We start from the raw sequence: 25,006 nt of genomic DNA, 5'->3' as shown, positions 1-25,006 counted from the left end.
TTTTAATTTTACTGATTCCTTTTTTGAAACCATCATTTAAGTAAGCGCTGTAACTTCTCCCATTTTTAGGTTTTGCTTAAAGTCTTCCAGGTCCATCGTGTCACTTGTTGTGACAGTGTGCTTGATAGTGTTCTATGTTTGCTGCTGCTTCAGCAGAACAGGGCTACATGTGCATGCAGTGGATTATACTTGTTACAGTCTGATTAACTTCTGCACCCTACTTCATCAACAGATCATCAACAGGTTAAGTTATCAACTCCTCTATTTGCCAACAAGTAGATTAGCACAACAAAATTTTAAATTGCACAGTCTTGTTTGGTTTTCTCTATTCTGTATGTTTTGTAGGATTGTTAAACGTAACACAGAAGTCCGAAAGTACGAGGTCGCGGATAGAAGTGGCTGAAATGGGTTTTCTACGTAGGGTGTCTTGACTCTCCCTTAGAGATAGGGTGAGAAGCTCGGCCATCTGGGAGGGACTCAGAGTAGAGCTGCTACTCCTTCACGTCGAGAGGAGGGACTATGTTTCTCGGTTGGCCCGGGAACGCCTTGGGATTCCCCTGGAGGAGCTGGATAAGTGGCTGGGGAGGGGGAAGTTGGGCCTCGGATAAGCGGAAGAAAATGGATGGATGGGTGGATGGATGGATAGATGGATGGATGGATGGAAGGAAGTCAGAGTCTGACCTGGATTCGACCATCAAACAAATACTGATCAAACAGACTATTAATTTGATCTGCACACTAGTAAGAGACTATGGATCTGGTGAAAGACACAAAGCATCTGTTGCTGAGTCAACACTGATGAGGCCTCATGTGTCCAGAGACAAAGAGGAATCCAGAATTGTGTGTCCAAAAAAAGTTGCACCACAGAATGCAAACAAACGTCTCAGTGAAAACCTTTCTGTAAACCTACAGAAACTAGCAAGCAATTTGAAAAAATTAAAAGAATACGCATACGTGCACAAGATCCTGAAAGAAAAGCAGATCCAGGGTTTCCCCCAGTGTATTATAGGCCTGGCGGCCTGAAATGCTTTACTAGCCCCTCTCCCAGGCTAAGCCTTTCTCGTTTATGTTTTCAGAAAAATAATAAAGAAAAAATAAAAAAAAGGGTTTTTTTTGTTGCTTTTTTTTTAAAGCCGGATTGCAAGAGTCTCTGTTGCTATGAGCATTTTACTGGAGGAGCAGATTTATTCCTAAAAGATAAGTTTATGCACCAATCACACTGCTGGTTCCTTGCGTTGCCTCGCACTGAAGTTGGATGTCTTAAGTTTACCTCAGCGCGGATTGCGAGCGCCTCGTTTCACTCAAACTGGACACAGGCTGACTTGTATGAATATTTATATCAACACCCTGTGAGGAATTATGTTTCTTTCCAGAGTTCCTGATCAAGGTAGGAGTTTAAATCCCACCACGTTAGCTCTGGTTGCGCAGCTTGTAGTCACGCTTTCAGAGATGAGTGTTGAGGAGCAGTGAGAATGATTTATCTTTGTGAACAAAGAATTATATGCAGACTTTACAGGTCAACACGCTGCTCAGCGCCTGGCTCTGTGTGTGCTGATATAGTGTATGTGTTCCCGATCGGCCGGAGCGTTAGTGGTTAACGAACCAGCGCTGACCTTATTATGCAGGTTCAGCCCGGTGAGGACCTTCCGCACTCGCCTCACAGTGACGCATCACACTAATTTTAGATTATTTTAGCATTATTTTTCTGGTTACATGAAGCAATAAACCATATCAAATGTCCAAGTAGCCAGAGTTAATGTGCGTGGCTGAGCAGAGATTTGAGAAACTCTTCTCATTAACTCAACCACCAAAATAGTTTCTGTGTCCCCTTGTTTAAAACTCAACAGATATGAAATGGAGGAGCTACTAAAGCCACATTAGCAGCATTGAATGAAATCTCCGTTAGTTGCGCATCTCTGTGGAAGTGCAGCAGATTTAAGTCATCATGCAGCGCCGGTCCAAGGCTGTATGAGGCCCTGAGATCTCTTTTCAGACTTTTTTTCCAGCTCGTCAGAGGGTGAAATATGCCAATGAAATGATTTATCCACTCTGTTATTAATAATTAAGACTTGCATTTAATTTATGGTACATAATAAGTAAATAAGCAAGGTTTCTCACGATAAGGGCCTCCTTCCCTAACTGATGAAGAAGCTACCGTTGGCAGTGAAGCAGAGTCCACACTGAGACCCTCACCTTGGAAATTAGGAGTTCAGTTTGAGTATGTTTGTTCTTCATGTTGACTTTTTCATATGTTCGGTGTTACAAGCGTGAGTGGGGAGCCCATTAATCTGTGTGTTATAACTAAGGAATATAATTTAGATAATATAATATTTTTATATTATTTTATTATTTCATTTTATATTAATACAATATTTTTTATAAAAGTTACACACTGCAGTTTTAAGCACTGAGTACATCGCAGAGGTAACTAAATCATCAAATGTATATTGCCGTAAGAATATCATCTCTGAATTTGTCTTGATGCATCTTGCTATCCGGAAGCTGATCTAGAGAGATTTGCAGAGCAGGACAAAGATGTGAGACTGTACTTCAGGACACAGCAGGTGAATTGTTCATAATTTCAAATTATGAGCAGTGAATTAAAGTCAAATTATATTTCTATTAACATCTGCTATTTAGCTGCATTTTTATGAGGTTTCGTTAATATTCACCTAGTTGAACCATGATCCCAGATCCCATCACACATAAAGCAGATATATGCTTCTGAATTTTTCTCTGTAGTGAAAGAAACCGCAGACTGTGATCCATATAACTTATAATGAATGAAATTGAACAACTCCACTTAAATTACCAGCACTTCACCACCTGGGGTCTGAATGCACAGCTTCACAAATTCCTCCTGGTCGCATCTGCAGCGAAATCTGAGCTGGTTCATCAGTCAAATGGATCCATCTGATCCAAACTGATCATTTGAACTCTGTGAGTTTTTTACTCTGTGCGCGGTCCGGACGTGCACTTTTACAAGGATCTTTCTTTACGTGGTTTCACTTCTCCAAAACAGACAGATGTTACGTTTGTTTACCATCTGGCCTCCAGGCGACCAGCACCAGCCCACAGCCAATACCTGCATCTCACGTCTCTACATGCCACTCTTTTCTTCTAAACAGGTCCTGGTAGCAATTAAAACCAAGAATTTTGGTTTTGTGTAGAGGTTTGACTGAAAACTGGAATAAAAAAAAAGGGGGGGGGGGATTGTTCTGTAATATATACCTAGTTCCATTTTTGTAGATTCCTCAAAAATGGAATCTACAAGATTCTGCAAAAGGAGCAGCGCTCCTCAGAACGCCTTTCTCCTGGCTGCGTGAGGGTAATGTGCACCCAGAAGGCGCCATTTGTTAAAACCGCAGGATGAGTTAAGTTCAATTCTTCCACGTTAGTTGTGCAACTCACTGCACCTTTATTTATTTCCTCAAGATAAACTGCCGGCTCCTCTGTTTGGACTATGAATGGGTTAACACTACGTTGCATTCTCTTTAGTTTTCTCCGGTCTGTAATGGAGACTTGAATTGAAGACGCCTTTTCAACCAAAGGTTTGGAATGTGCTTCCTAAATTCCATTCCAAAGCATCAGAAAAACACCTTTAGTTCAGAGTCCATTAGATGATTTTCAGAAAGGATTTTTTATTAACTGATTATAGTTACCTCTGCGATTAACATTTTGCGTAAAGTCTATAATGTCTGCCCAGGTGCACCAGTCAGGGTTGTTAATTATAACTTATCAAATGACGGACGGGCTTCAAATTTTCCGGTTGTTTAAAAAAGTAACCGGTCAAATGCGGAAAATATTCTGTTAATCTGACCTTTGCTAGGGAGACTGCATGTATTCATCTGCATGATGTGTGACGGCACAATATGGATTCTCTGTTCAGCGTGTTGAATTATAATTAAACAGTAAAAAGTTAAATGAAACAAAAATAGCCTGGAATTTATTTTATCCTGTCAGTCAAAATGATGAACAAAAAATGTTTAGTTAAGTCCAATGTAAAAAAAAAATACTTACATCATTGATTGGGCTATATTTGTTGTAAAATGATGCTATATAAATAAACTCAAATTGAACTGAATAGAACACAGGACAAAAAAGAAATCTTTGGCTTCTGAAAAGAGTGTACAAAGTAAGATTTTAGTTGCATATTTTTATAATGGTCTTTCACTTTCTGACCATATTCTTAACCTACTGCACAAATGACTTTAGTTAAACACATAACTATTATCCTCTGAGTAATTTAAATTTGAAGAAGATGGCAAGTAACTATGTTAATAATTAGAGCTGTATAATTATATTGATTCAACAATATTTAGCGATTTTTATTTTTTTTCCCACCCTCGGAAAGTATCAATTTTTCATCCGCGAGTATCGATACATTCAACCATAAGGGTCCATAGGCTTATACCATCTTTTTAACATGTCTGGTTTTTGATGGCGTAGCAGCATGACTCTGCCTCCCCCAGTCTCACTTTCAATTTGTGCTTCAAGTGCACATTATAAACTACACACCAGATTTTAAATTGTGTTAATAGGCCAAGTAAAACCAGAGTTATGTGGCGGCGCTGCGCAGCTGCAAGGAGTCAATCACTATGGGGGGAAGCCGAGCCACTCCCCCAGTGGGTAGTAGTAAACAGCTTACATCCACGGCTATCTCCAGGAACCAGATTAGAAAAGTCTTTTCCCAATACTTCAAAAGGGTTTTTTACTCCAAAAAGCAGGTGCAGTATGCCCAAAAGAAAAACATAAGTGTAATCATTTGCATATTGAGAGTCTACAGAGGCTGATAATTTCCCCACTCAGCTCTTGGATCATTGTTGAAACTTTGAGTTTCATGTCAAATCTACATAAATTACATAACAGAAACTAATTTTCTCATTGCATCTTTGATTCATTTTGTCCTCATTTCCACCATCAAAATACTGTTTATTTATGTCATTTGATGTGTAAATAGGCTGCTGTAGACTGTTAGACTCAGTCCAATCACCAACTACACAATTGTAGCTGGTGCTTTTAATTAGTTTTCAGTTAATTAAATCCAAGTCTATGGAATACAAAATGTCACTGAATTCACTCGGTCCTGAAATCTTTCAGAAAATCATAAAAGTGTATCAAATCATACTGTATTGTATTGTTCGCCAAATATTGTGATACATATTGTATCATAATCAGAATATTGTATTGTATCGTGACATTATCGCATCGCTACAACCCTATTAATAATATTCTATTCTAACTTCCATTTTTGTCTGTATCAGTGGGAGTAGTTGACAAAGCAAAAAGATAGACTTTTTTCTTCAAGTCATACTCCAGCCTTTGAAAGAGAATGATACTGATGTAACAATATTACCCCATTTAAGACATGAAAGTTTGTTTTTACTTGTATTTGCTCTATCAGTTTGTTTAAATGTAAAAATGCTGCTCCAAAAGTTACCAACAGCAATGTGTCATCATGCGATGCAGGAATAAAGTGGATCCAACCAACATACAAAACCATGTTTCACTGAAAACGCAAAACCATGTTTCAAACTCTTAAATAACCAAAGACCAGATGACATAGCAACAGTAATCTTTCGTATTTGTATAGGAGTAAAAACAAGATACAATCAGCTTAATGAACAGTACGCGAAACAAAGGAAACTCACTACAGTCATACTAAGTGTCATGATGTAGGTTGTTGAAAGATGGACCCAAATGCAGAGAAGCAGAGGCATAAGTTGAGTTTGATAACTTAATGAAATGATATTAGAGGATCCAAGGTAGCAGCAAAACATGAAAAGTACTTCAAACCAGGAATCTCGGGGGGAGGAAAAGGTTCCCAGAGTAGACTGAGGGAAAGTGGACAAGAGGATCTGATGAGGAATGGAAGCAGAAGAGACGCCTAAATACTGCGAGGTAGAGAGCTAGACAAAACCAGGGCTGATGAGCTTAACTGACAGCAGGTGAGAGAGGTAAGCAAGAGCCAGACTGAGGAGCAGGGAGAAAATGGCACAGAGAAACTACAAGGATCTACAGGGGAACACAAAAGATGGATTGAGTTAACATAAGTGATCTAGGAATAATTCTAATACTAAGACATACTAAGATAGAGACAATAAGATAACTAGAAAGCGAAAAGAATATGAGGGGGAAACTATGTGGAAACCAAAAATAGAAATAAGGCTGATCTAAAGATAAGAATAAGGAACACAGAGCTAGAGTAACTAGAAAGACTAAACAAAGAAATAACCTAACTAGAATCATTAACGAAAGATGGACATAGATTCAGGCAAAAAGACTAACTGAACCTAAGGTGACAAAATGAAAATAAACAAACTAGAAACACTATGGGAGGAGCTTGAAGGACTTGAGGAATAATCTAATTAGGATTACTAAAGGAAGATGGGCATGGATGAAGACATAACAAAACTAAAGATAAAGTTGTGAGACAGGAAAACTAGACATACTATGAGGGAGCTGAAATAAAAAAAAAATGACTAGAAGGACTAAAGAAACAACTTAGCTAAAATCAATAAATAAAGTCAGGGTTTCCCCCAGAAAATTTGCTAAGCCCGATGGTTGGGGCGCCGAGGCTGTGTTCCGTGATTTTGTATTAAAAGATGTTAAGTAGACAGGAAATGTAAAAATATTACTGGGTAATATTTACATGTAAAGGGAAAACATCACTAGTGAAATGATATTTAAACCCACAACTATAGAATCTTAAAAACAACAAATCAAAAAAATACAATTAAAATGAATATCCATTATTTGCACTTCTGTTTAATCCATATTAAATCAGTGGCTCCATTAGATCCCCCAGGGATTTAGGGGCCCAATAAATGCTAATATTTTACCAAAGACCACAGATAAATAAATGCAACATTTGTTTATAGAGATTATCAAAGCTGCTAAATTTTATTTAATGGTTTACATAAACATTAAAGCATACATAAGTTTAAAAGATTATAAATTGTTTAACATTAAATGTAAGATTTTAAGCTGGCGAGTTTACTTGGTAAAAGTTCAAACAACAATATTCATAGGTAGACTGTTTTGTTACCACAGCTACAATCTGATGCTCTGAGTTTAATTTTTGAATTTGTTCACAAATACAAATTAGTAAACTGCAATTATCACTGATTGCTTTTAGGTTGGCCAATTAAACTACTCCCCCTCTCCCAGATTTCACTAAATCTAACCCAGAAGTTCTTAGAGATGCTGATGTTTTTAGCAGGAAGAGGGGCCCCTAAGTCAAATTCTGCTCAAGGCCTCATACAGCCTTCAGCCAGCCCTGCATGATGAGTTAAATCCGCTGCACTGCACAAAGAGATGTGTAACAAACGAGAGATTTAATGTAATGCTGCTAAAGTGGCTTTAGTAGCTCTTCCATTTCGTGTCTATTGAGTTTTTAATAAGAGTCACAGAAACTGTTTTGGTTGCTCGCATTTTAATGGACAAGTTTTTCAGATCTCCGTGCTGACTAAGCAGACAAAGCATTTGGTGTGGTTGATGCTTTGCGTAACCGGAAAATAATAATAGAAATAATAAAATGATATAAGACCAGCGTGATGTGTGTCTATGAGGAGAGTGCGAAAGCTCCTCACCGGGCTGAACCTGCACGATGAGTGGTTAGTACCTGTTCGTTAAACAATAATGCTCCGGCCAACTGAGACCACATAAATAAACTTTACACAGAAGACAGAGCCACACGCTGCACAGCAGCGTGTTGAGATGAACAATTGCAGCTGTACAATTGTTTCTTCATGCGGAGTTTTCCAAAGAGAAACAATTCCTCACAAGGGGTTGATGTAAATATCCATGCAGGTCAGACTGAGTCCAGTTTGAGTGAATGGAGGCGTGCGCGATCCGCACTGAGGTAAACGTCAGAAATAAGCAGCAGCAGCGCAGGAGGCAACGCAGAGAGACGCAGACCAGCTGTGTGATTGGTCCTCGCGCAGCCGGCTTTAAATGCATAAACTACAAACTTATCTTCTATAAACCTATCTTTTTGGAATAAATTTGCTCCACCAGTGAAATGTTCAGAGCAACAGAGAAGCTTGCAATTTGATTAAAAAAAATAAATGAAAAATTAAGTGATTGTTTTGGGTAACATTGTATTTTACAGGTTAACATCTGACTGTGCTATATAAACACAATGAGGTGAAAACATCTGTGAAAAAGAGAGGAATGTGGAGAATGAAAATCCCCAAATGAGTTCTTAGGAATAGAAGAATTCAGAAATCAAAATATTCTGGTGATGAAAAAGAGAATATTAGAGAACAAGTTCAACTGGCACTTTGAAATTTGTTGGGCTGCTTTTAGTTTTGTCAGTCTTGCCATGAATACAAAGACAATAGCAATGAAGTTACCCAAAAATAGGTATAATCCTGGTGCTTACTATACCTCAGCCCCACAAAGACTGAGGTATGATATAGCATATAAGAGCTGAGGAATAGTAGGCTGGGGCACAGAAAGGCTGAGGTATAGTAAAAAATACTCAGTAGTAGGAACTACTGCCCTGTCTCTGTTCCAAAACCTCTGATTCAAATAATTACATGACCTTCTCTGCATGCCATCAAGTGCTGCAGAAAGTCTGTTAATTACCTACTTATTCAAGTTAGGTGTTACACATGTGAAACACCTAAAACATGCATTCTGGATCCTGCCTAGGGTTTCTATTGTCAAAACCTGTTTCACCTTTCCTGGGTTGTGGTCTGTGTTCTAAGTGAGACTCCACACAGTCATGAAGCATCATGCATTAATCTTCTATTGTGTTACTGTGTCAGTACAATGTTCCTATTTGTGCTTAATGCAAAAAGCATTTTATTCTTTTGCCTGTTTCACCAGCTTAGACCAAAACAATCAAGATATTTCTTTAGTACTCCTTTGTTTTATCTTTTTGGTGAGGGTGTACCAAGAACTCTGCACATTCCATATAACCAATCCTGGAGCCAGAGGGTTACATGCTAAAAATACACTCAAAGGCCACTTTACTAGGTACACCTATCCAACTGCTCATTAACGCAGATGTTGAATCAGTCAATCACATGGCAGCAACTCAATGCATTTTGGCACGTAGGCATGGCCAAGACAATCTGCTGCAGTTCAAACTAAGCATCAGAATGAGGAAGAAAGGTGATTTAAGAGACTTTGACCGTGGCATGGTGGTTGGTGCCAGATGGGCAGATTTGAGTGTTTCAGAAACTGCTAATCTACTGGGATTATCACACACAACCATCTCTAGGGATTACAAGAATGGTCCGAGAAAAAGAAAATATCCAGTAAGCAGTAGTTCTGTGGGCGCAAATGCCTTGTTGATACCAGAGTTCAGAGGAGAATGGCCAGACTGGTTGGAGCTGATGGAACGGGAACAGTAACTCAAATAACCACTCGTTACAACCGAGATATGCAGAAGAGCATCTTGAATGCACAATACTTCGAACTTTGAGGTGGATGGGCTACATATGGGCTACATAAGTTACTTCCATCCTACAGCAGCAGAAGACCACACCGGGTGCCACTCCTGTCAGCTAAGAACAGGAAACCGAAGCTACAGTTCGCATCCATCTTGCCTTGTATCAACGGTTCAGGCTGGTGGTGGTGGTGCAATGATGTGGGGAATATTTTCCTGGCATACTTTGGGTCCATTAGTACCGATTTAGCATCTTGTCAATGCCATAGCCTACTTGAGTATTGATGTTGACCATGTCCACCCCTTTATGACCACAGTGTAAGATCTTCTGATGGATACTTCCAGCAGAATAACACACTATGTCATAATGTGCAAATCATCTCAGATTGGTTTCTTGAACATAACAATGAGTTCATTGTATTCGAATGGCCTCCACAGTCACCAGATCTCAATAGGGAGATTCACTTCATGGATGTGATGCCATCTTGTCAATATGAACCCGAGTCTCTGAGGAACATTCCCAGTACCTTGTTGAATCTATGCAATGAAGGATTAAGGCATTTCTAAAGGCAAAAGGGGACCAACCCGGTACAAGCAAGGTGTACCTAATAAAGTGGCCGGTGAGTGTAAATCCACACCACTAACGGTGAGATTTAAATCAAACCAATGTTTCTGACAGCAGGTAACAACACCAGCAGTTAACACTCAGCTGATGTGTAGAGCATGAAGGAGTACTAGTGGGTGGAATGGGAAAGGCCGAGCTCCATGATGACTTACTCTTCTTATGAATGAACTTGCTTCATTCCTTGACGAGTAAAGCAAAATCAGGCGATGATGGGCTGTGTGTGACAGCCACTAGCTGCCTTTCTGATGCCCTCACTGTCATGACTCACATGGTAATCAGCTGGAACCAGAAGGGCTCAACAACATCAGGACACGCACATTCACGCCATGAGGGAAGGGGGACGTTTTATCTGGAATCACATGTGCACTTCCACACAAAGACTTCTATTCAAGGCTAGCTAAAACACAAGATTGGGCTTTTCGATGAGAGAAGGGTGATAAGATGTCCTTTTTCTGGACAAACAGATTCTCACAAGCCTGCAGATGTAGCTCAGTCTTGGTAGAGACATACACTGATCAAATTGACAATGCAATCAATGGAGGGAATGTTATTGAAGACCTCAGTGAGTGGTTACTGGACTCAGACATAACAACCAAAGCAAGCAACACATGTGCAGATCACGAACACATTAAATATAATCTTCACAATAACTGAGCTTAATCACTGTAGTTGATAGTAAAAGAAGGTGATTTCTTTCATTTATTCCTTGACAGGTTTGTGCATTAGGATATTTTGCTAGAATTTAATGAGGTCATCCATATTTTAACTATTGTAGCTTTATCAACTAACTGAACTGAAACACATTTACTGCTCAAATCTTCTTATTCGAGGACAAAAGAAATATTATAATTATACAGAAAACAATTCCCAACAAACAAAGGAATTCCTCCTATTTGAGTAAAACCAAACCCCCCAAACCCCACAGTCTTACTAATAAAAATCTGCAAAGTGTGGTTTGCATTTTACTTTGACACCCCTAATCAAAATCCAGTGCAGCCTTCAGAAGTCACCCAATGAGAAAAGCTATACTTTGAAACATAGTGGTGGTGGCACCATCATGATGTGGGGATGTTTCACTTCAGCTGGGACAGGGAAGTTTGTTAAAGTTGACGGGATGATGGGTTCAGCTAAACTCAGGGCAGTCCAGAAGAAAATATATGTTAGAAGCTGCTTATGACTTGAACTGGTATTCAAGTCATAAGGTTGAACAGCTTCTAGCAGACAGTGCTACTAAGCATACACCCAGAGACACACTGGAACGGTTTAGATTATTTTCTGAGTTAGAATAGTCCTGTTAAAGACCTGATCTGCAGCCTATTCACAGTCTGGGGTTCTAATTGAGCTGCGGCTGTTTCACAGAGAAAAATAGACACATTTCCAGTCTATTATTGTGTAAAGCTGATTGAAACATACTCTTAAACACCTGCAACTGCAACGGGTTTTGGCTCTACTTCTGACTGGGAAAGTGAGGTAAGTACATATATGAGTGACACACTTATTGGATTTTCCTTTCTATACAAGAAATGTATTTAGTTTTCATCATTACTCTTTGTGTTGCTCTTTCATAATATCCCTAACCCTAACCGTAACCCTATATATGTTAAAGTTTGTATGATTAAAGTCATAGCGTTTAGAGTTATGAAACAAACAGAAGTTACCAACAGTAACTTGCTGGTTTTGCCAAGTTGTTTTTATTTTAAAATAAATGAAAAAAATACTTATTGTGCTGTAATCAATATGCTCAAATAGTAATCTCCCGGAAAAAACGTCGCAACTCTCTGCACAAACACAAGAGGCTGCTCAACATAAGGGTGTGCCATACTGTCTCGTTTACGGTATAGCAGTGGATTTTATATTATGAAATGATGATGTAATGTGCAGCGCGGGGCACTATCTAGTCCACACTCCTTACCAGGTGGGAAAATGTTTTGTATTCACAAAGGTGAGTCTCTCTGCAATTCATTTGTGCACCTCTAGTATTAATGAAGAAACAAATAACTTTTTCTTAGAGCAACTCGCATTTTAATGTAATGAAGCATTTTGTTCGCCAAGCAAAAAATAAACTGAATTGCATTATTTTTGCATAGGTGACATTATAGAATGTAAAACAAAAATAACTTCAGGAGATTTCACATGTTGAACTAAAAGGATTTAGTTCTACGTCCTTGTAGGAACAAGGACGTAGAAGATGATCAGGGGCTTTTTGAGCCAAAATGAGTGTGGGTTGTGGATGTTGTAGATGTTGCAACGAATAATGGAGATGAGGATGATGATGATGATGATGATGATGATGATGATGATGATGATGATGATGATGATGATGATGATGATGATGATGATGATGCTTACGTTGAATCACTTAAAATTGGTCTTGGGCTTCTCTGGATGCTATGGCAACCTTGTACCCCTCGACACCTCCCACTTGAGCTAAAGACAGACCATTAGTATACAGAGAGACCATCAGGTTGTGACACCCCTACTTATGTTTATTACAGCTTACCGGAGCCTAAGATGCTTTAGAAGCGCATTTGAAATTAAGGATGGATTAAAAGTATGAGATTAAGAATCGTTGCTTTCGAGCAAAACTGTAGTTTTACACGGCTACGATCTAGAGAGGCTAGAGCGGTTCCACTCAGAGACAGACGAGAAAAAGGAGCCACGTAGAGCTTTTGTGTAAAAGTATGAGTACAATGAGGATTTAAAAAGATTGGAATCCAATAGATGTCGGTTCACTCCCGTTTCCTCCCTACTCGTGCTTCCTTTACCACAGTGAAAAGTTACAGTCGCTCCCAGGTGACAGTAACATTCTGCTCTCCGTGACAAAAAAGCCTCTCCAACAAACATGGAGGAAAATGAGAAATTAAAGAAGCTGAAATCTTACCTGCCTGAGAGGAGTCCTTGGTTTTATTTCTCATAAAATAAAACCAAGACGAAAAGCGTAAACAGCCGAGCAGCCGCAATTCTCGAACTCCCTCCTGGTGGTTGTGCAGGATGCGTGTGTCTCTCTGTGTGTACTGCTTCACCCCCGGAGGCTTCAAGAGGAAAGCTGCCGAGCTTCGTCTGATGTCACCGGGGCAGGGAGTGGCTTCACTGGCACTAATTTCCATAAAGACATGATGTCACGCTGTCACTTCTTTAAGTAATTCCCTCTAGACAGTTACGCGAATAATTATATAATTATATATTAGTTCTAATATATATATATATATATATATATATATATATATATATATATATATATATATATATAGTTGTTAATATATAATTATACTTTAAAAAATACATAACCCAAACTGTTCATTTTTATCACAGTTGGCCAGGGGTTCTTAATCTTTTTGACTATTGGCCCTAACTTTTTGAGTCTAAAAAGTTGCCCGTTTTTACAATACTGCTCCGTTCCATTTGAAGTACGAATAGGGAAATTCTGAACCCTGAACCAGAAAATTCAATCGTAACATTCCCCCGAATTCAGACAATCTCACTGTGAAAGTCGGGGAATTTTTCAAACTCCGACTTTGAGATCCAATAAGGCAGCTCCGTGAATAATAGCTGTTGTGGAAACATGTTAATATTGCGAGAAACACTTAGAAGAGTGTCTGGAATCAATGTTACATGTAGCACCTGCAACTCTAATATGAACAAATTAAAAGAGATGTTGGTGTGCATGTGGAAAGTGATCGCTTTATGAACAATGGCTAATTAGGGATTTCCATTTTAGAACCTCGACTTCTCTGACTATGCTAACTGGAACTCGGACATGACGTCATTCCCAGCTTCAAGTTCCAACTTCCATTAGCAGTCTAATGGTTTACCTAATTGGTCTCTATCTGGTTTGATTTATATTCAATGTCTGAATGGATTAATGTACAATTTATATGTTTAATAAGCATTTCTTTATCATATGTAAACATGCACATACAAAATTCTGAATAGGCAAAAGATTCATGGAACAAACCTAACTTCCACAAGACTGAAATTAATTGCTCAAAACGTGAAAAAATGGGAAATTAGATGAATAAAATTATTTTCTCATAAATTCAATTAATTGAAATAAGTTTAAAATGAAATGTTTTTTTACAAAAATAAATAAATACAGGGTAGAACTGTGCTATTTTATCTAATGGGGTAGGTGACCATTTTTGTCTTCATTTTAAATACTACTTCATAACCTTCAAATCCTTGTGGCAGGCTAATTCTTCTCCTTTTTAGATATTGTTAAACAGCTCATGAACACTTTATTGTTACCAGTGGTGGAAACTGTACTGTAACCGAATGTCTCAATTATGATAGTTATACCTGTGGTTTCTATAATTGATAACCTCTGTCAGTCCACCGATACAACATTGGAGTTTCCACGGTGTGTAGAACTGCACTTAGCTTTTTATTCTTATGTACATTCGTATGTAAAACTCCACTGAACTTCATTGAGAGATTATGTGATAAACACGTGTGGTGAATTGGAATGAAAACTCTACATTGCTGAAAACCATCTGTATGGATTTTCACCCACCATTGCCTAACCCATATTGAAATGTTTTTGGAGAACAAGAAAAGAAAAATTTTAAGCAATTTTTTTAAACAATACAAAATTGAAATTTTGTATTGATGATGTAACAGAAAGTTCAACCAGATGTGTGAACAAGTTTTCAAATAAAGTAAGATGACACTGATTGTATAGCAAACATAAAAGTGACTTAGGCAGAATTTGCCTTGACTTAGGCAATTATGCTCTTACATATAAACACAACAATAACCTAATCAACTTGTTTTACTCTCCTAAACATAACCAATTTTTGTTATATCCTTCACATTATGGTGTACTTGCTGTATGTGCAATTAAAATTAGAAGTTAGCGTGGGATCTCAAGTATTTAAAGATTTCAATGATTTGTGAGCGCTTCTGGTCCTTAATGCTTCCAAATAGAGGGTAATGATATTACCCACTATCTGCTAAGTCAATACAATGCAGAAACAACTTCTGCTGTAATAACATGTTCTTCAATTTAAACCATTTTTGTAACTGGTGGTAAGTTTAAGGTCAGTGTCCTACTAAACAACTGTTCCAATCATTCTTACAGTATTTTCCTTTCTTGGCATCATTTGTCTTCCCAGCAGTTCTCATCACTATGCAGCCACCAGAATGTACTACAGTGTGGATGTCAAAGCTCCACCTGAGCTGTGGATCTTTGCAGCTTCTCAAAAATTACCTCTTGGCTGCTCCTCTGATTAATGCTCAATGAGATGCTCAAAACTTTCAATATTGTTTTATAATCTTCCATGTTCTGAACATCTCCATAGATTTTTTCTACCTGACCTGTTTGTTGTTGTTGTTGTTTGGTCTTCATGAAGCAGTTTTTGTTTTTAACCAATGGTCTAAAATCTGAGCCTACACAAAACGGTTGGATTTATACTAAAAAAGAACTAGACAGGTGATTCATGAAAGCAGTTTCATTTAATGATCTCATTTTATGAAGCTGAATACAAATGTGCATAAAAAGTAAATGCACAATTTTTGCATGGTACAGCTTGTGCAAGTGTTTATTGCTTAGTTATGTCCAAAATTATTCAAACCCTTAATCGATTGTGTTTTGAAGTCATTTTAATTCAGCTAAGATTGTTTTCGAAGGAATTGACTGGGGTCTCCCAAAAGATAGTAGGACATGTAAAAAGGATTTTTTTTTTTTTAAATATATGTTCTTCTTTAACTGAATTAATTGTCTTCCGTCTTCACTCTGTTATTGTATTGTCCCATATCCTGTTCAACAAGCCATAAAACAACTGGTAAATGATCACAGACATCACTTAATAGTCCACTTATTATGTTGTTTTCAATCAGGTTTGTAAATATGTTTATTAATGTAGCATTGTGAGTAGTAATTCTACTAGGTCTAGTAATTTTATAATACAAACTCAAGCTGTGCATTACATAAATAAACTCATTTTTTGGTTTGAGATTATTTGGATTAAGTAAATTGATATTAAAATCCCCACAAATACTACCCTTTGAGTTAAAGCTGCATTCCTCAAATCACTCCTTAAAGGTAATTGAACCCTTGTGTTCTATAAATACAACTTATAATCACGTTCTTTATCTTTTCCATATAAAGTTCTACTGTTATACTGTATGCACTGCTACCAAATATATCATTCATCACTCATCATTTTTTCCACCATCCTATACTCTAAATTCTTGTCCACATATGACTATCCCTCCACCAACCTTCCCTTCTCCATTTAAATAGTTAAACTCATATCCATCTAGAACAAAGTCAGCTTCCTTTTTGGTACATGTCCACATTTCAAAGATGGCAATAACACTAAATGTTTGATTGATCTGGCCCAGATAATACTTGATTTTGTTGAAGTTTGGGTTCGGGTTAAAATGTCATTTTGTACTAATCCTCCGAATAATAGTGGCAGTTGTTGATGATGTCATAGTAGAAATTGTTGCCCAGATCAATTTCATCCTCACTTTCCCAACATTTGTACTCTGTCTTAAGTGATTTCAATTCTATTTTATCATAATTCACCATCATAAAAGACTATCAATGCTGCTGATGAATAATTATTAGTGCTAAATGTCCTTCAGATAGTAAAGAGTTTATACTGTATTTCACCTCCAGTAGGGCTAGTAATCAATTAAATCTCTCCAGCTCCTTAATGTCTCTGACAACTAGTACCTTTGCCTTCTCCGGTGATCCATTCAGCTTGAGGAAGATCTTGCAACTGGAGGTCCATGTAACCTGGATCTTTCCTTGTTTTTTCAGGAATCAAGCTTTCCTGGCAATGTCCATTTTGTCCCGGTTCCGACCAAAAGGAACAAGGACAAAAAGGAACAAGGACAAAAAGGAACAAGGACAAAAAGGACCAGCGGTTCATGAAACATTTGAACCTCTCAACTTCTTCCCTTACATTAACAAGTCCATTTTAAGCTTATTGATGATTAACCTCATAGTGATAGCTGGTATGCTGATGCCATTCCTCTTAGGGCAGTGGATGACAGGCTTCTACGGTGTTTCTGTCAACCTCTATTCCTCTGGCTAGGAGAAAAGAAGCCACCTGTTGCTCGGTGGAATTCCATAAATTAGCATCTGTGGTCCAGTATAACTCCGCTGCAACCGCCCAAGTGTACAAGCGAGGTTTAACACACAGACCGGTGATGAGTACGTTATACTTCCGCATGAACAGCTCCCATTCCAACACCATGTTATCCAGGGGTGTTATCCGCTTGTCCTTTTGGCCTTCTGGAATTTCAAAGATCTAACCTCTTCGAACAAGTCCAAGATCGTTTTCTGCTGGGGCCGGACAGCAGAAATTTCCTCTGACAGGAAGTCCAGTAATTTTTCAATGTCATCCAAATCCTGCATGGACTGAGTCTTTTTTGGTGCCATCATGAACGTATCTAGAACAAATTCTAGATCATTTGACTAGAACGTCCGGTTTGTTTGGGGAGGTGTGAATGCTAAGCTTATTCTGGTCCACCTAAAACCTTGTTGACCTGTTCCAATGAATATGTGAACTTTTAATTTTTAGAGTGTTGCATCATTATAGAATTGAGGTTTGACATAGGATTTTTTAAAATAAAATATGCTTTATTATTCCCAGAGTAAAATTAAATGTAATTAAATGCACCGAACACACAATAATGATTCAACAGAATCTATGTGGCTCATACTGGCAAACAGGTTTCTTTCAATGACTATACCAAACAGAAAAAAAGACATAATTTTGTTTCATTTTAAATAGTAAAAATAAACCACTGAATAAAACTGGTAAGGCGCACACATTCAAAGTACAAAACCTGAATGATTCTCTTTACTCTCCACTTAAGTAGAAGGCTGAGTCAAAACTTCATCAGGTTTCTTCTTTGACTTCTTGTTGCATTTTGTTTTCTGAGTTTTTGTCCTCTTCAGCTGATGCTCTTCAATCCGCTGCTGCTTTTTCTTCAGATACACTGACACGTTGTCAAAGCTCACTTTATACAGGTGCTCAAAGTGGTTTGTGACACTTGTGAAATCTGTCATGAAAAATAGAGCATGAGTAGGTGAAATACAATTTTACAGGATAAGCTAAACCCCAGTGTCATTGCAGCTATTTCCACAAATGACTTGAAAAGTCTGATCATGATTCATGCAAGCTTGGCTTTTTAAGAGTAGTTTTTCCAACCCTGCTCCTCAAGGCAACCTGCACTGCATATTTTATCTATTTTCCTGCTTCAGAACATATAATTTAAATTGATGGCTGATTAATGAGCTTTTGCTGAATTGCAATCACCTCAAACAGGTGTGTAGAGCAGGGAAACATTGAGGCAGTGAGCCGTAAGGACCAGGCTTTGGAAACAAACTAAAGCTGCTCTAAAACTAAAGCCAGTAGCAATTCTCTGTCTAACCAGTTAATGTGTGGTTCGGTTCTATCCCAGCTAGTGAACTTTTCCATTATTCTCTGTTCCTCACTATTGTTGGTGGGATGTGAGCAGCAGCAGCAGCAGCAGCAGCAGCAGCTGAGCTCAACTCTCAGCTGATGTTTGCAGCAACACTCAGCAATGGAGAAACCTCCAGGTTCTGGTTCTGATGGACTCAAATAAACCCAGACATTTAATTTTGTCTTATAGAAACTAAATGCTGGCTGAAACATAATGATAAAGACCGCTGATTATTTTGCTATACACATAATCATAATCTGGTACTTTATTTTTTATTTTTTCAAATGTGCAACCTTTTAGATTCAGGTAGTGCAGTCAAAAGATGTAAACAAACATCCACACCTGAACTTTAAAAAAAATAAAATTAGAAGGAAAAATAAAATTCACATCACAAGCTAATACTATTTAGTTCAGGTGTTTCCCACTGTCTCCACTAAACTCCAGCTCTGACAGAAAGCTAACAACAACTGAACCGTTTTTCTTTTTATTACTGTCAGTTCTTCAGAGAGATGAGCTGCTAGCTGCACTGCTAAATCACAGTCATTCTGTGATTAAACTTAAAGTGTTCCAGGTGCTGATTGTGATTAAACTCATAATTACGCTCCTCTATACTGAACAGCTCTCTGATAGCAGACAAAATCTGAAAACAGTCAGGCAGAGCAACGCTGGATCTGCTAATGGAAAATGAATTTGGCGAGACGGACCAATTAGAGGCGCTCTAGTGGAAAAGCATCTCAATATATCACACAGGACACAGTTGGTAATGAGGAGCTACAAAGATTTTAAACCTTTTCTTTAAGCAACACCTGTAATCATACAAAAAATAAAGATTCAAATTTAGTCATTTGCAGGTTGATATGGAAAATTTTATACAGTGTCATCACTCTCTTTTATATTAACTGAATAGTCTTGTCGTAAAATTTATCATTTACTCTCAAACAGACATTACTCTACAGCTATAGAACAGCTGGTGATGGATCCTTGATGCCCGGGTCTAATCTTTAGGCCTTTTAGCACTGCAAGACCCCGGCCTGCCAAAGGCACTGAGGCAGGCCAGGAAGGCAGGCAGGCTCCTTCTGCACCCGCTTATCAGCAAAGAAAAAAAAATTATCTCAGCTTTACACTGACTAACTAAATTAACTAAGGCTGCATTCACACTGGAGGCTGTAGTGACCCAATTTCAATTCTTTTGACATAATGCGGTCTGTATCTGATCTTTTCATGACCGTCTGAACAAAACAGGTCAGATTCTTTTCAAATACAACCTAGGCCATTTCCATATCCGATACGTATCCGATTCAAATGCGATCTAACATTCAGGTCGCATTCATCCGAAATGAACATCACTGATACTCGACAAATGTCACTATTCTGCATTCTGATACGGGCAAGCAGGATGAAAAACAACAACCAGATGGATTATAATGAGGATTAAATTGTTAATATACTACTCCGGTCGGAAAACAACTTCAAATATGTAAGCTATGCTCCACCATTAGCACCATGTTTACTTCTGCAAACCCTGAGCTCTTATCCTTTTATGGTGGTTGGCAGAACACTGAGAAAGCTGACGCTATTGCACCCTCTATTGCGCATGCAGGACACTTTCAGGTTGTTTGCCCGTTCAGACTACAGAACACATACAAGTAGCATATGTGTGGCAGTGTGAATGGCCCTGGCAAAAGAGTCAGATTTGACAAAAAATTGGAATTGGGTCACTTCAGGCTGCAGTGTGAACACAGCCTAAATCATCTATGTATCACCTCTGACCTAGACTCACGCTTGGTGCACCTGAACCATCTTGCATAAATTCCCCCGCTTAGAACAAAGCAAGATAAGAAAAACCCTTCGTTCAGCCATATTCATTGGCCCCTTTTAATAATCTCTATTGGAGAATTGCTCCCTGATACCAAAACTTTGTCTGAAGTGGCGCTTATACCATAAGTCCAGTCTGCAGTGTAGCAGTCAGATCAACATTAAAACCAAGAAATCTGATTAAGCATCAACGGATGTACATTCAGATTCATGCAGACCAGAAAGTTGTAAAACTACATATGCTCAAACACAGAAACCAGGTTTGAACCCAGGTGGGCCTGGCCTGGCCCTGCAATGCAAAAGGGGCTTTTGTTTAACTTCCCCAACCAAGAACGTATTAGACTCAAAACTGTACTCTTTAACATCAAACAAACTATTCTCTTTTTTTAGCAAAGGCAAATGACATGACCATCTGTGCTGATTTCTACAATATCCTTGGTTTATAGCAATCCACAATTTCACACATACAATGACAACTTGCTGTCACAAGAGCTATAACCAGAACCAGACATCCAGAATCACTAAAGGCAGAATTGGCAGACTCTGTATGTTTATTTTAACCTCCCAGGGTGTTAATACATTTCTTTCTTCTTCTTGCCCACGCTACTATTAAAGTGTTTTTTTCATGACATCTACACTTAAGGAGAGTGGACTTACTGTCAGTTGTGGTCCATTGCGTTCTGAGGATATCAGTTACTCTTCTGAGGTCGTCGTTCTCAGTGTCGCACTAGAAGAAGAACAAATTTGTAAGCTGCCTCTTTTGAAATAGGTGGCATTACCAACATTTATAGTTTTCTAAACGGGTGAAATGGAAAATAATATTTTTTAGCTTAGTTATATATACTACAATAACTGTACTCAGGAGTGGAAATTAGCACCCACCACTGGCCAAATGCGAGTAAAAGTATGAAATGGTGTGTAAATTGGAGCAAACGGAATTTCTGTCATCCGAGAAACAATAGATGTGAATCAGTGGAGATATGTTTCCTCCAAGGAAAATCCTGTAGACGACGCATCCAGAGGCACGAGAGCCGAGGGGTTCCTCAAATGTAGGAGATGGACAAATGGACCAGAATTTCTCCACAGGATAGAAGAGGAATGGCCTAAGCTGAATATGGATCACCATGCAAATCCTACAGATGACCCAGAGGTCAAAAAGGACCCAACAGTGAGTGTTATTGTAAAAGAATTACAAAATGCTACAAGCTCTCTGATTCATTACCTTTCATCTTGGACAAAGCTTAAAACCTCTGTTGCCTGTTTTTTAAAGCTGAAAAACATCCCAGTGTTGCTGCAACAGATAAGGAAAGAGCTTGCTACTGCAAACCTGAATAAAAATGATCCAGAAATTCAAAAGAAAGAATTGGAAAAGCGGATGGAAGGATTCAAGAGCACTCTGAAGAAAGAAAATCAGACTCCTGAAGACTTGGCCAAGGCAGAACAAGCCATTATTCAGTTTGCTGTTAGACTGGGGTTGTTAAATCTGATTATGCAAATGAGTGTGCAGGTGCCTGCTTTTGATTGGTGCCTGTAGGACAACGGGGGACGACCGATTGGTGGCTTCCTGGAAAAGCTGCCGACATGGACTTCCTGGGGGATCCCTCCTCTGCTCATCTCAACCGGCCACACTGTTTGTTTTGTTTGTTAAACATCTTGGTTTGGAGTTTGTAGGAGTTAGCTGCCGTTTATGTTACCTTAGTTCTTTCCTGTTTTTTTTAGTCAGGGAGGTAAGTTTTTGTTATTTGTTTATTTATTTTCAGCTAGGTAAGATGATTATTAAGCAAGTCCTTTGTACAAACTTGACCCAGTATTGGATGCTGGGGTCCTTAGAATGGGTGGCAGGTTGAATAAAATAGCCATGCCGAAGCAAAGCATCCTGCAATTTTGATGAAGGATATGTGTCTAGACTGATTTGACACCATATTCATTAACAGTTGGGACATGAAGGAAGACCTCATATGCTGTCAAGACTAAGACAAAAGCACTGGATAAGAAATGCAAATTCAGCTGCCAGAAAAACTCATCTCTCGCTGTATTTGCAGACGTAACAGATGAAAGTTTGTTGAGCAAAAGATGGCATATCTGCTAAAAGAAAAAGTCCTGCTAGCCACTGCTCCCTTCACAAATGTTGGAGTGAGTTACTTTGGTCCTGCAAGTGTTAAAAGAAGTCAAAGTCTCCTTTTTATTTGTCCCACTAACTGTGCAGTACATCTGGAAACTGCCTATACCCTCCATACAGATTGTTGTATAAATGCAGTCCAGAGGTCCATCTGTAGCAGGGGTCACCAACATGGTGCCCGCGGGCACCCGGTTGCCGGAGGGGACCTTGTCAGTCGCCCGCAGAGCAAGTTCTAAAAATAGCACAACTCACTACTGAGCTGCGTCTAAAATTTTATTTGATTTAGTTGTTATTCTTTTTTTCTTTTGTATTTATATATATTTTAAAATGACTATCTTGAAATATGTTCATTATAATTTTTCTTTTAATTAAGCTTTGGAGAACTCTAGTTCAAAGATCTAGTTTGATCTTTGATCTAGATTAGCTCTTTGAACTAATGTGTGTGTCTTATTTGCGGGGCGACGGCGAAGCGGCACAACGTGGAGAGACACTTTACTACGTCTCATAAAAGCTACAACGCTAATTACCCACCGGGAAGCGCATTACGGACAGAAAAGGCCCATGAGCGAAAAGCAGCTTTGGGTAAGCAACAGTCTTTTTTCACAAGACCAACAAAGAAGTCACAAGAAGTAACAGAAGCCTCTTTTAGAGCTACACATTTTCTGATAAAGAAGAAGGCATTTTCAGATGGAGAAGTTCTCAAAGAAGCAATGATTATTATTGCCAACACTGTACTCGAAGATGAGAAAAATGGAACCGATCTGATCTCCACTCTCTCTGACATACAACTGGGGGCATCTACGATGGCTAGAGAAGTGTCAGTTATGTCTGGTAACTTGGCTGATCAGCTGGACCAGGATCTGGCGAGGTGCAGGTGGTTTAGCATCCAGTGCGCCGAGTCCGTGGACAGCAGCAGTACAGCGCAGCTATTGATTTTTGTCCGGATGGTCTTCAAAGATTTTTCCACCAGAGAGGAACTGCTTACGTTAATCCCCTTCAAGACAACCAGAAGGGGAGCTGACATTTATAAAACGGTGTAGGAGTTTTCTGTACAGAGAAAGGTACCGATGGAAAAGCTGGTAGCGTTGACTACAGACGGGGCATACATACAGCCGACATACAGATTTCATCGCTCACTGTCAAAGTGACTCAGACTTTCCAAAATTTCTGTATTATCACTGCATGATTCACCAGCAGGCATTATGCGCAAAAGTGATCGGCTTTGAGCATGTGATGACTCCCATTGTAAAAATCATAAATAGCATCCGATCCAAAGCAAAAGAGCACAGAACTTTCAAGGTGCTATTGGAGGAGATGTCAGCTGAATATGGTGATTTGCTGCTACACATCAAAATCAGATGGCTCAGCAGGGGGCGAGTTTTACTTAGTTTTTTGTCACTTTTGGATGAAATCCAAGAGTTCATGCAGTCCAGAGGTGAAGATGTCTCACTGCTGGAGGACACAGAGTGGATACTTGACCTGGCATTTTTGACAGACATTACTGGGAAACTGAATCACTTGAACTGTGAGCTGCAAGACAAAGACAAGACTGTTGTTGATATGATAAGTGCTTTAAATTCATTTAAAGCCAAGATGAACATTTTCACATGTCATTTATAGAGAAAAAACGTGATGCACTTTCCCTCTGTGCAGTCGGTGCTGACAGACAACACTTCTGCATCTGAGACATTTGAAATAGTTGCAGAAAAGTACTGGGAAGTCATAAACAGACTTGGGCAGGAGTTTGAGGATAGGTTTTGTGGCCTTGATCAGCTTGATATGTGTGTCATTTATTTCCAATCCTTTCATGAATGTGAACACAACATGCTTTTCTGAGCAACTTAGTGCAATGTTCAGCTTGGATGCTGGACATGTGGAGATTGAAATCATAACATTGCAAAATGACCTCCACCTCAAAGCCCACAAAGCTGCACCAAACTTTTGGTGCCTTGTTGACACAGAGAAGTACAGGGGTGTTTGCACAGCAGCTATGAAGGTTGCCAGCCTGTTTGGTTCAACCTATCTCTGTGAATCAGCATTTCCTGACATGAACTTTGTTAAGAACAAACACAGAACATGCCTCACTGACGCACATCTGAAAGACTCACTCACGGTTGCAGTGTAAAGTTACACACCAGATTACAGTACACTGGTGAACAACATGCAATGTCAGTCTTCCCACTAACAAGGACCAGATGTCAGTGGCAACATGGCAGAGCCAGAGCAAATATAAAGTAAAATATTTAAGAATTTTGTTCAACTTACCATGTGTTCATGACATGCGTGTTGATGTATGTAATTTTGTTAAAAATGCAGCAGATTCAGTAACTAGTTCAAAATGTAACAAGATTTATTTAAAGATATGTATTCATGAAATATGTCATTTGAAATATTTGATTGTCCTTTAACATTACATCATTTATAACTTTTTGAAACATAGTGCAACATGGTACATGGTTTGTTAAAAGGATTTGTTATTGGATTATGAAAATGGGAAATTTTTCTACAAAATATAGTGATGTAAGTGATCATCTGAAAATGTATTGATTACTGTGATCAATAAAGTTTTGAATATTAATATTTGTTTCCCACTTTGTCATTGCCGATGATTGTGAGAAATCATTAA

At 38.7% G+C, this 25,006-nt stretch overlaps 2 protein-coding genes across 5 annotated transcripts in view; both read right to left on the bottom strand.

Annotated features, from left to right (window-relative positions):
• LOC122840194 (SH3 domain-binding protein 4) overlaps window positions 1-13,092 on the bottom strand; it is a 58,390-nt gene extending 45,298 nt beyond the window's left edge. The window contains exons 1-2 of one of the 3 annotated variants that reach the window (XM_044132429.1): window positions 12,907-13,081; window positions 12,375-12,452 (exon numbers count right to left, since the gene is read on the bottom strand). The gene's annotated coding sequence lies outside the window, so the exon portion shown is untranslated. Of the gene's footprint in view, window positions 1-12,374; window positions 12,453-12,906 lie in introns of all 3 variants that reach the window. The other 2 variants (XM_044132430.1, XM_044132427.1) reach the window with 2 other exon arrangements.
• A 4,503-nt stretch (window positions 13,093-17,595) lies between these two features.
• The window catches only part of wdr4 (WD repeat domain 4), a 35,682-nt gene continuing 28,271 nt past the window's right edge, over window positions 17,596-25,006 (bottom strand). For both annotated transcript variants that reach the window (XM_044131188.1, XM_044131189.1), the window contains exons 10-11: window positions 20,919-20,988; window positions 17,596-18,041 (exon numbers count right to left, since the gene is read on the bottom strand). In XM_044131188.1, coding sequence (XP_043987123.1) covers window positions 17,851-18,041; window positions 20,919-20,988 — 261 coding nt within the window. In that variant the 3' untranslated portion in view covers window positions 17,596-17,850. The remainder of the gene's footprint in view (window positions 18,042-20,918; window positions 20,989-25,006) is intronic.

Source organism: Gambusia affinis, linkage group LG11 (assembly GCF_019740435.1).
Source record: "Gambusia affinis linkage group LG11, SWU_Gaff_1.0, whole genome shotgun sequence".
Taxonomy (NCBI): domain Eukaryota; kingdom Metazoa; phylum Chordata; class Actinopteri; order Cyprinodontiformes; family Poeciliidae; genus Gambusia; species Gambusia affinis.
This window is presented reverse-complemented; position numbering and strand designations above follow the sequence as displayed.